Genomic DNA, 13,082 nt, shown 5'->3' on the forward strand with positions numbered 1-13,082 from the left:
ACTTTCAATATGTTTATTTCGTCCTAATTTTACGTTAAACGTCGAAAATGGCCATAATATGTCAATTTTAGATCATCACAGCACTGCTATTATTTGTCTGCTCTCCAACAATATGGCGGCAAGTGCAGCGTTCAATTTGCCCCGGTTTCCTCGTTTCGCGCAGCCGAGACTGTAGGGGCTTGTATTTAGCTTAACACACACCCACTTAGCATAAAACAATACTCACGTATTGGGAAATCCCACTTATTTAGCTTAACACACGACACTCACATATTTAACACAAACCTACTTAGTATAAAACAACACTCACTTGTTAACGTAGCACTGTCATAGAAATACATCCAAAGACGTAACGTCACACATTACATTTCTACAATACATTATGCATTATGGTTGTCTCCATTGGACATAAGTAGATTCATTATCCCTTTTTCCACGAAGTCGTCTCGGTAGCCAAGTGGTCTAAACAGTTACCTAAATTACCTAAAACTTACCATTACCTAAAATCGTGTATGCGTTTCGTTGGCAAGTTCGACAGATCGAATACTAGCATCAGCAAAGTTATAAGAAGAAACGAAAAAGAGAGAGAGGGGGGCTGGGGAGAGAGAGAGAAAACGACGTTCTACTTTTGCTTGGCAGATGCTGTATTCACTTTTTCAGTTCAACTTTTGTCCACTAGATGTCACCTTACCCAAAACACCTATTTCCACTCTTTCCCGCTAGAGTGTCTGGTGAGCTAGTAGATGAAAAGTGGAAGGGGTGTAGTCGGAGTTTCTACGTTCTAGTCTTTGCGATTTTCCCACTGATGGATTGTTGTCCAAAAAAATAAATAAATAAAAGGGACGAGAAATTACGAATGAACAGTGCGCAAAAGACGAGAAAACACGAACTCGCAGTGTCCGTTTCTGTCTGTTGTTTTCCACCATCTTGTAACATAATTAATTCATTCATAGTGTTCTGCCCAAGGGCAGATCTTTCACTGCAAACCCAGCATTCTCCAGTCTTTCCTATTGTCTCCTCATATGATCTATACATCTTAATGTCGATTGTAACATAATAATTTTTCTGATACAACTCATACAGAATTGAAAGACACTAATGCAGAAGAGCTGAGGGTACTTTCCGGGTTTCTATGTTGCACAGCAGTTTTCAAATCAAACCATGAAAGTCTCGAGTCCATGTTTGCAACTGATGGTACTGGAAGGGATATTTTCCGTGCAATTCTTTCTGTCAGGGGAACATACATTTTGATATATTGCTTGCGTTTTGATGATTTTGCAACACAAGCAACAAGGAAGGAAATTGATCCATGTGCAGTAGTGTCGTATATTTTTCACAAAACTCTCAGGCTTGCTATAATATATGTTCTTACTTATGCCTGTGTAGATGAGATGCTAGGAGGTTTCCTTGGCCGCTGCAAATTTAAGGGCTTACGTGGCTAGTAAGCCGGAGAAATATGGGCTGAAAATTATGATTTTGTCTGATGCTAACACTAATTATCTCTTGAATGCATATATATGCTGGGAAAGACAATGATGGGATAGGTCTGACTGCACAAGAAAAAACGCTGCAGAAACCAACGCAATCAGTACTGAGATTAGTGAAGCCTCTTTGTTGAAATAACAGAAATATTACAGCTAACAATTACTACACTTCCATAGAGTTCGTTTCCGAATTCAAAGAACGTAAACTAACTTATTTAGGGACAGTGCGAAAAACAAGAAAGACATTCCACTGGAATTTCAGGCAAACAGGAAACGTAAAGTAGCCTCAACTGAATATGGTTTCCTAAATGACCGCACATTAATTTCTCACGTGCCTTGCTCTCTAGCATGCATTATTCGGTAGACACAGATCCTGAGACAGGCAAGCCCGAAATTATTTCCTTCTGTAATAGTACAAAAGGGGGAGTAGATAGCCTTGACCAAAAGTGTATTACATATAGTAACAGCAGACGAACCTGAAGATGGCCTCTGACTATTTTCTATGCAATTCTGAATATTACTGGTGTCAACTCTTATATGATACAGACATCATTCAAGGACTATAAACCCATTTCCCGCTTTGAATTCCTGAAAACGCTAGGAAGACAACTTACAGAGTCATATCTACATGAAAGGCTTGTAAATGACCGATTCCCAAAGGAACTCAGAATGATTGTTTCCAGGATTTTGAAGGAACCTCTGCCAAAGAAGGAAGGAACACACGAGAAATCGAAAAGAAAACGTTGCGCACTGTGTCCTCGTTCAAAAGAGAAGAAGACGAACCAGTACTGTGTTAGTTGTGACCGACCAGTTTGCCAGGCCTGCCGATGTAGAGTGTGTGGAGAATAAAGGAAATCCAGTTTGACAGCAACGTATGCAACCAGGCTGACAATTTTGAATGTGATGGTTATATAGAAAATATAATAAAATAGAACTTTATCTTTCACAATAATTTTAAATTAGCTCAATAAATGTCATACAGTCTTTCGGAGTTATATTATGTTATGATCTATTGATTTTTCAATATCTTGCACAAATTACTAATAATTATATTGTACTCATATTAGTTACATGTCCTTAATTTATGTAAACAAACTTAATAATAATTACATTCCTATTAGACCATCTTAAATTTTAACAAAATTAATATTTTACCTCCATTTGTAGTGGTATCGTTTTTGACCCCACAATTCCACTTACGTCATAAAACAGTCACAACTCCATTTGAGGGTTAAATGAAAAGAGAGATACATCAGATCATTTACTAGAAATGAAGTATTGTGCGTAAAATAATTACGTAACATGTATGGTTTTTCATGTTTCAGATCTCTTCTTTTTAATCACAGACATATCATTGGAAAAGCATTATTATTATTATTATTATTATTATTATTATTATTATTATTATTTCTTATTTATTGCAATTGCAAACTACGTAAGAAATTCCTTCCGAAAACAACCGTTTATTGTGCTACGCATATTAAGTACAGCTCAAAATGTACAACTTTATAGTATTTCTCCCGGGACAATTATAACTTAGCTCACTCATGCTTGTAACATGAATTAAAGATCGGATATCTTCGGGTATAGGGCTTATCTCCTCAGCTGACTATGCTATCTAAACTTGTTCTCTGTAACAGCTTCTATGCATTGGCCTTGAGACGCCTGATCTAGACCAATTAACACCTTTACTACCGGTAATGCTGCGAAGCTTGGTTTACCTCCTATCAGTAGCGGCCCGCAGTTACAAAATTTGGCAGTTCTGCATAAACAATAGGTGTAGTTAGCAAACGCATGCAGTTTATTCCATATAAATCGGAAAACGCGTGTAATTATAGCGCCTTCTCAAAGTTGTCTGTGCACCCGAAATTGTACTCAAACTAACCGCGCGCCCTACCCACCTCCGTGCGCGACACTTCTCCCACCTGGGACAACTAGTCGCGTACTCTCGTAGTGGGGGATATGTCCCACATGTTGATACCTGAATAGGATGACTAGATTCTCAGCGATAAAAGAGAGGACACAAAGCTTTAAAAAAAGGAGGACATTGTTCGAGAAAAGAGAACAGAAAATATGTACTTAGATTTAGATTTTGGCCTATATTATACTACAAATTACATCAATATTTATTTTGTTACAAAATATTTACAGTACAGATTTAGGCTTATATCATACTTAAAAGTATGTTAATACTGTATTACAATTATGATAAAACTTAATAATAATGATTTTACAGGTAGGTACATACGAAAATCAAAGGAACAATAATTATTAAAGAGGACAGAAAATATATATTTAGAATTAGGCTCAGGTCTATATTGTACTTAAAATTATGTCATTGTCTCTTTTATTATGCATTACATGTGATAAAAGTTATAATATAAAATGGTTTTACAATTAACTACATATTAAAGCCACGGGAACTATAATTGTTATCAAAATACATAAAAAGGCCGCACAAAGTGTGAATTTAATATTATTTTGTAAGCAAAGAGATTTATTATCGTTGGCAAACAATATATCCCGTCGATGCTGCTGCCACCTATAGGTAAATTATTTGAAAAAGGCGTAAAATCAGATAATTTCAAAATATCAGGCATACAAGTTACGAAAAGAAGGACATTTTTTTAATTTAAAAAAATCCGCCCAGACCCCGGATAAAGGCCTAAAAAGGAGGACATGTCCGGGTTAAAAGAGGATGACGTCTGGTCACCCTCTAGCCTACCTGAATGAACAACGATCAGGATTTGCGTAGTTTTTTTGTGGATGTTTAGTTTGCATAATTTATGTGTTTAGTCTGTATAGTTTTTCATGTTTAGTTGATATAGTTTATAATTATAGTGTAAGCTCTCTCGGACTGGCTCCCCAAGTGTAGTAGACTTTCAGCTCTCCCTATACTCCTGTAGGAGGCCGTTGCCCTTAGGGGATTTCAGGCTTTTCGTATTTCGTAACTCCATAATATATTGAATTAAATTATCACTAAATTACACTACTAAATACACAACTTGTATCTAAATTTAATTTTAAATTGTAACGTAGCCTTTCTCTTTCTAATGTCTTGTTTGCGAAGAAGTTAAAATGAATGAATATATATGTTTTATTGCTAATAGTATTGTTTGTGATGGAGAGAGTGATTAAAAAATAATTCACTTCTGTGAATAAAGTCATTGTTTAGGTTGATAAGGACGCTGAAAGAAAGACCAGTTTAGATAGCAGTCATGGATAACATTTTAACTCTCTTTATATCTTGAATTAAAGTACAATAGTACTAAATTGCACTACTAAAACACGCAACCAAATGCAGTAGCCTACTCAGGGTAGGTTCTGAACGTGTTTTCAACTCTTATTTTAACTATGTTCATATAGACTCTATGATTTTTAATATTAGATTTGAAGCGGTCAGTGGAATAAGGGCCGAAGTCCAAGTTTTGCCGAAAATGGTTTTTTGAATGCAATTTACTCTTAAAGGCAAGGCACACATTATGCACTATTAAAATGACCGATATCCATGCCCGTTACCATATTACAGCAGCTTAAAAATTTCAATCCATGAAACAAGGTCCAATGTCCGGGACTTTGGATATTATTGTATTGGCCAAGCTACAAGTATGATTCGGAGAGTGTCTTATAGAAGTGCTGCAGATGGAAAAAGTGGAGATACCAAGTGAATGGATTGAACTTGTTAAACATCACTTCCAAGTTGTTGAAATGACACATACTGATTTCAAAGACTTTGATGGGTATTTCACAGTTTTTCAAGAAAAGCGCATCTCAAAATGGTGAAGTGTTTCAGGTATCAAAATAGAAGATTTTTCAATACCATCATTTACACAAACACCAGGTAGAGGTCAGTAAATTACCGAGTGGAATGGTCATGAGCAGCTTCCATCTCCTTAAGAATAACGTGACTCCCAACCTCAGTGAACCACAGCTGTATCACGTGCAGTTACCTATTAAAAGTGCAAAGGTATCTAAACTCCTGAAATATCTATCAGAGAATGTACAACAGTACTTGCAGATTATTAAGAGTGAGAAAGGTAGCAGAACTCAGAATGATGGCAGTGACTAAGGACAGAAGGCAGTTTCTCATTACATTGAAATGGTTTATTTATTATAAGTATTATTATTTAATATTGGTCTCATATTGTTTTTTTCCAGACAATGAACTCAAGTGTGTGTAAAAATACACTTATTCAATAAATAAAATCCACTATTTCAGATTATTGTGCTTGTCTTTTACACTTGCGTAGTAAAACAATGTAATAAGGACCGAAGTCCACCATTTATCATCCTATTTATTACCCATACTATTAAACTCACACGTAAGTGTTAATTATCAGTCAGAGTGGTGTGCTATGACCTATAACTGTACAAATTTTTGTTAGTGTTGATCTAATGATTTAGGAGATGTGATTTTTTTTCGTCTCCTGAAAAACTTACTTCTCTGGACTTCGATCCTTATTCCACTAACTGATTCATTTATAATGTACACTATCGTTAATTTTGAGGTAAATACTCAATTATCAGAATGGTCATTCCATATTTGCCAAATCACTTTTGACAACACAAAAGAGTAGTGGTGAAATGACCTGTATGAAATGTACAATAGCAGGTAAGAAATTACGCTGTCAGTATGTGGTCTACACATTATTTCCTTATTGCTTTGTCTTGCCATTCAACTTTCCCTTCCCTAACAAAATAATCCCTGAAGCAGTTTCGAATTTGAAAACCTTCTGCCTCAGCGAAACCTCCATTTTACAAATAAAGCGTGTCTGCCTCTGAATGTCATCCATTGTAGACTACTTCTGCATCGCATAGGACATCTGCTTAAATGAAACTACCCCACTCCTTGCACCGATCCCTCACGTTCACTGTATGCAATCATCACATGCGACCATTGCATAAACGAAACTGCACCTTCATGGGACGGTGAAGGAAACCTGTTTCCTGCTGCCAACTACCCTACATTAAGCACCAGGAACTGCCGATCACAGATCCGAAAAGTACACTATAGATAAAATTCTTGAGCAGTTCAAGGCTCATACAGATAGTAAAATCTCGAATCGAAGTAGAATGAATTGGAAATATAAATGAAACAATGAACTAGAATATATTGAAGCACATTTTACATTTAAAATTTTACAGGTCCATGTAAATGGTGGTTCTGCACCTCTGCGGTTCTTATTGTAGAGCCACCCCTGTAACTCTCTTTCCAGGTGCTACCCACTAGATCAGTGGAACCTGAAGATCAAACTGTTGTAAAATGTCTTATCTGTGTCTCATCCTGTTAGGCTACCCTATATCCATTAGGTAGTAGTTTACTGCAGTTCCCATATAAATTTTGCTTTCTTTTATGTGTTACAGTCGAAAGAGAGTGCTGTAATGTTCATGATAGAGGAGACCAAACAACTTGAAGCTGATCTTCAAGAACTACAATACCTAGATGATCTCATCTTCCTACTTCAGGGTCAACTACACCGTATTACATTACGTAAATGGCCTTTCATCCTTGCACACGTACTTCAACCTACAGGTTCCCCACAGGAGCTCAATCTTGTGGTATAGAAAGTATCAAAAATCCTTTTTTCTGACTGAAATAAACAAAGAACAAATCTGTAAACACATCAGTTATGTTATGATTCCAATACAAATAAAGTGATATTGAAAGTAGTACATAGTCCTGTTAATTTCCCAGTTAAGTGTACTTTTCACCATCACTGCTAGAATACAGAAAACATAAATTACACCAATGAGGGTTGTGACTCTTGAATGCTGCACATTTAATATCATTAAAAGAAAAAAGAAACAGAGTTCCGTTGAACTTAGAAAGGAGTAAAATATCTATAACTATAAAAAAGATCATGGTTCAAGTTACTGTTCCAGACAGTGGCGTAGCGTGGCTTTCAAAGCAGGGGGAAACAGCCAAGATTAAGTTAGTAATATAGTCTTAAAATTTTACATCAATAATTAAAAATCATGGATGTTTGAATAAGAAAAAATTATACTACTTTGATAGAAGTCTTAGCTTATCATTTTTAATGCAATATATATCATTTTAAAATGTTTTGTTTAAAAGTTAGATACTTTTGTCTTCAATTACATATTATCCATTGCAATAGGTAATCGAAATACATAAATGAATTTTCTTATAATGTAATAGTTACATATGTAGTTTGTTACTAGGTTCTTTAATGCAATATAATAATATCGATACATTTGTAATATTTTCATTATTTTTGTAATATACATAGGCCTAAAGCCTATTTTAAAATATATTAATATTTTAATTACATTGAGGGATATAACTTTAGTTTTAGTTTTCTTCATTAACGTGAAACATTCAAGTAGGCACCTATTCGGGAAGAAAGTTAATTGCTTTTTCTGTAACACTCTGCATGCCTCTTGCTCCCTAGGGGAAGCACGCCAATACAACCCGCAACATATCACTGCTCTTTAGCGGCAGCGGAGCCCCCAACATATCAAATTGCAAAATAAATGAAGTTTGAATACTATGATCATATAGGTATGCATTAGAGTCAGGATATTACTAATGGCTTGAGCAGGCACATTCTATGAAATTACAGGGATTCTACAATCACCTGCCTTCCCTTTCATTTCAAAGACTGCTGTCCCTTTCTAAAATACCTAATACCATGTGACATCAAGTTTATATAATTAAATTTAGGTACAGTATATAATTTTAGCTTTTTACATTTTAATTATAACACAGGTGTCCCTCTCTAAAGTATCTATAATGAAATCAAATTTGCATAGTAGTGAGATTTATGAAGAACAAATCATCTGCCCGTATATCAGGGGTGACCAAAAGACAATTAAAATATAATGGTATATGTGAATTCTGGCAGAGATCCTCTTGCACCAAATAATAGACTAATGCCAGTTCAGTTTCCAAAACAGATTATTTAACACTCAGATAGAGAAGATAAAGTTCATACTGAAAGAGATGAGCAGGGCCCGGATAGTTATGTACTAAAAATCAGTAAAATATGTACATATACCGGTATATGTATTTATAAATATTGAAATATGTAATAGAACCAATAAAATACCAAGAAATAAGTAACATCATAATATCAGAATTTCCCTACATTTTCTTGAAATATGTTGCTGACACAGCAAACTCCAGCAAACATATTTGTTTAAACTGGGTTTGAGGGCACTCGGGTATATTAGGGAATGTTTCATGAATGTCGTAGATATTACAATAAAATTCCTGTCAGTTTCATAAAACATAAATTAAGGGAACACATGTTAGCACGCTGGGATGTTCAATGGCAAGGATGTATTAACAGCTCTCTAACTAAGGACTTATTCTTTCCTACAATAATCTCTAGGTTAAACTGTAATCACATGATTCGTGCTTACGCAATTTATTTCAGGCCATGGAAAATTTAAAACATATTTTAAACGGTTCGAAATCAATAATGTAAATGAATCCACATGAAATGCGAGGAAAGCGACCAGACTGTTTATCACTTCCTATTTGATTGCCCAATTTTCGAAAGAACTCGCCTGTTATTACTGTCACATGTCACCTCATGTTATGGGCAATTTGAAAAACCCCTTTGTTTTATGTTTAAAAAGAAATGCTGTTCAAGAGAATTTCAGAAATTCGTATCACATATTCACAATTCACTGTAAATAGCTAGTTTATGCGTTTATGACATAGTAAAAGAAGTTGTAGTTAATGCAATTAGAAAGGGTATATGAATGTGTTAATTTTGTTTGTATATATATATTTTTTTTTCAGGTTCTTTTTTTTTTTATCATTAATCTAACATGCAACAGGACAAAACAGGCTACAATAAAAGGAAATACAACTACTATTATTAATAATAATACTAATAAACACAATAATAATAGCTATAATATCACTGTTTCATATTATGTTTTATGTAATTTTCCTTTTTACTTGTCTTTTCTGTGTATTGTATATAATATGTCTATGTCTTATGTGTTGAACATGCATTTGTATTTCATGTCTATTTCATGTCATTTTTATGTCATATACTGTACGTCCTTAAAAGTAATATGTATATTTCTACGAAATGATTACTTTTTTTTTTTTTTTTTTTTTAAGCAATAAGTCTGTGTGTGATATGTCCTGGGAAAGAACTATATGTAATATGCCTGCATTTCATATATTGTATATCTATTTCTATATATTATATCTATTTTATCTTATATCTATGTATTTGTATAATATAAATATGATTTTTATTGTCATACACATTTAATGTAATATGTGTATTTTATGTCATAATTATGTATATATTTTATGTAAGTATTTGTACAGGGTTATAATATGTATCATTTAATTACAGCCCTAATATACCTTCGGGTAAAATAGGGTTCTTTAAACTTGGAAATTCAACAATATATATATATATATATATATATATATATATATTGTATATCTATTTCTATATATTATATCTATTTTATCTTATATCTGTGTATTTGTATAATATAAATATGATTTTTATTGTCATACACATTTAATGTAATATGTGTATTTTATGTCATAATTATGTATATATTTTATGTAAGTATTTGTACAGGGTTATAATATGTATCATTTAATTACAGCCCTAATATACCTTCGGGTAAAATAGGGTTCTTTAAACTTGGAAATTCAACAATATATATATATATATATATATATATATATATATATATATATACCGTCGGTGAAGAAACAATACCGCGTAAGTAACAAAATGCAAATTTTACAGGGCAAACAAAAAACGTAATTTAAAAAAAACTAATCACTTCCGCAATGTGAAATTCGGCATTGCATTAGTAAATAATGCTAGAAATGTGTACGGTATCAGAAAATGAAATTATATTCCAATTTTAAGTTATTTATGTTAGTTACGTGGTATTAGAAGGCTAGCTGTGAAGATTTATGTCAGTTACGTGGTATTGCACTAAATTAGTTTTCACTTAATTTTCAATGATAAAACATTTTTAAAGTGAAGAAGTGTTATAATTAAAAGAAGTAAGCAATGTTTTGGTACTCTTAATTTTATTTTTGATATTACTTAAGTTTTTTACAGAAAAATATTGTAATTGTTAAACAATATTTGGAAAGGTTTCCTGTAAAACAATCACCTTGAAAAAGATCAATATGATGTAATTATAATTATGTTTATTATTTTGTGAGACGTGTTAATGAATTATAGTGTTGCTTTTAAGATTGTCATTTATGACATAAGGAAATACACCTTGCTTATAAACAAAATTACACATAACCAATGTTATCATAGAATGCATGACAGTACTTTGGCAAAACACTTTTTAGTTGCTGCAAGTGATTTCACTTTGACTTTTTTTATTCTCAGTGGTTGAGAATATAATTTCTTGTAGTCACTTATGTACTTTGTTTTGTGGGACGCCTTGGCATTACTTGCCAGTCTAAAGTGACACGAAACTTGAAAAAAAAAAATTTTACCATCAGGACGATATTGTATTGCCCTCGGATCAGTTACAGTGGGTTCATTAGTTCCTCTTCCTGGACGAATTGAATAATAAATCCAAAATATTTTGTCAGCATAATTTCTGAAGAAAGAATAATCTAAATGCTTAAATAGTAAGGTGTGGGTTTCTTTCTTGCTTCTCTTGTTATTGAAACATTTTAACTTGCATTCAATTGCACTGTGAACTGAGTCACACTCCATCTGAGTGCGACCCTTCTCTAGATATATTTTGGGTAATCAACACAGAAATTGCTAGACTAAGGAGGGTATTAAACATGACTGCATTTCTATTTTGGTATGTACATCCATCAGAGTACAAAATTACTGGCAGAGGATTTTCTTTTATGCAGTCAGTCAATGCATCTATGACACAACAGGTGAAAACCAATGCCACCAGTTCTGCCTGCGTTTCATCGAACCAGTAACATACGACATCATGATTTTTCAAGTTGTAAATTGTAAAGTTATGCACACATAATTTACTCTTATAATACACAGAACTTGCCTGTATGTATGGAACTATTTTGACTGCTTGGAGATCCATGGTGAATACATTGCCCAGTTCCATTTCAGCATCCTCTTTATCCTTTTCTTTTTCTTTTCGAGGTTCCTTCTTCTTTCCATCATGTTGCAGCCATACAGCTTCACTTTTTTTTCCCAGTTTTGTAACTACAACAGATGTCACATTGATCTTTCTTCGGGCTATAAATGCTGATGTTACTTTCCTGGAAAAGCAGGTTGAAATATCTCTGCTCAGAGGGTCAGTATTTTCATGTGCACATCTCTGTTTATACAAATCATGTACTGAATTTTGGAATGAACTGTAGGCTCTAAATAAAGTTTGCTTGATGACTGTCGACAATAATGGGAAGGTAGTTTAGGGAGACTATCAAAAAATGTCCAGAGAAATTGTGTACCTTCTTCCTTTTTGGCATGAGTGTGGAAAACAGTAGAAGAAGAGGACATTCCATGCTTTGAATTTTCTAACCAATACCTGATACTCCAATCTTTTATTGCAAGAGTATTCAAGAACAGTTTCTTGCACACTTGAAACTTTTCATTGCCCACATGGAAATGATACAACAAAGTACCTTTTCTTCTTGACTCACTAGTACTCTTTCCAGGACGTTTTGTTGGGATTACATCCACAAGACCGTTCACGTATTGTTTTCTTTGATCCCAGGTCATTTTATTCCAAGATATATAAAAAAATCTCTTGTCTTTCAGCATTCCCAATTACATTGCATTGTCTGAATTTTGATTTTTGACATATTTTGGAATTACATGATGCCCCTAGTTTCCTTGCGTCCTGTATGTGTCATGCATTACTTTTCCAGTTTTCAGCCTTTTATACCCAACGTAGGCTCTCCCTTTCTTGCAGTGTTCACAGAATACTGTGTACACTTATTACAACGAAACTCGGTAACTAATAGGCACAGAAGTATTGATGTGTCAGATAAGTGCATACAGCTCGAATTGTCGGGAAAAACGATGCTTTGCGGCACACAGATTGACGTGCGTGTTTCCGTAGAATTGTTGAGAAATATTAAATTCAGTCTTTTCCTTCGATGACCCATCTCAACTCAATCCATATTAAATGAGCATGTATTACATTTCAATTTGTTATTGAAAGAAATGTAAAACTCCTTTAATTCAGTTTGGTTATATTACACTATTTTCCGCCGTACGCATTACTGTAAGAAGATATCTAATTGGAGGTACACAGTTCGCATATTGTCCATAAAATAGCCTACAGCATTATTTTATTCTTCCGTGTTGAAATTTTTCTTATTCAGTTACGCGGTATTTCCAACAAATGTACCCTGAATGCAGTTAGACGGTATTGCATGTAGTGTAGTTACGCGGAATTTCAGTAATATTTTCAGGAATTCAGATATGCGGTATTGTTTCAACTCCTTTTTCTCACATTTACATAGTGAAATTACACTTTTCCGCGCTATCAAATGGTGCTCGCAGTGTAGGGATGCCAATGCACCAAAAAACAAAAAATCGTCAAAAAGTCAGTTACGCGGTATTGTTTCTTCACCGACGATATATATATATATATATATATATATATATATATCAGTACTCATCA

General features: G+C 33.9%; 1 protein-coding gene and 1 long non-coding RNA gene across 6 annotated transcripts in view; one reads left to right on the forward strand and one right to left on the reverse strand.

The window, feature by feature from the left end:
* LOC138705792 (uncharacterized) overlaps positions 1-7,154 on the forward strand; it is a 58,824-nt gene extending 51,670 nt beyond the window's left edge. For all 5 annotated transcript variants that reach the window (XR_011333783.1, XR_011333784.1, XR_011333782.1 and 2 more), the window contains one exon: positions 6,849-7,154. Coding sequence is in view for 2 of the 5 variants with exons in the window: in XM_069834437.1 (XP_069690538.1) it covers positions 6,849-7,049 (201 nt within the window). In the remaining 3 variants the exon portion in view is untranslated. The remainder of the gene's footprint in view (positions 1-6,848) is intronic.
* Positions 1-13,082, reverse strand: part of LOC138705793 (uncharacterized) — a 112,548-nt gene that overhangs the window by 63,199 nt on the left and 36,267 nt on the right. The gene's annotated exons all lie outside the window — the stretch shown is intronic.

This window comes from Periplaneta americana, chromosome 9, assembly GCF_040183065.1.
Source record: "Periplaneta americana isolate PAMFEO1 chromosome 9, P.americana_PAMFEO1_priV1, whole genome shotgun sequence".
In the NCBI taxonomy this organism is placed as follows: Eukaryota; Metazoa; Arthropoda; class Insecta; order Blattodea; family Blattidae; genus Periplaneta; species Periplaneta americana.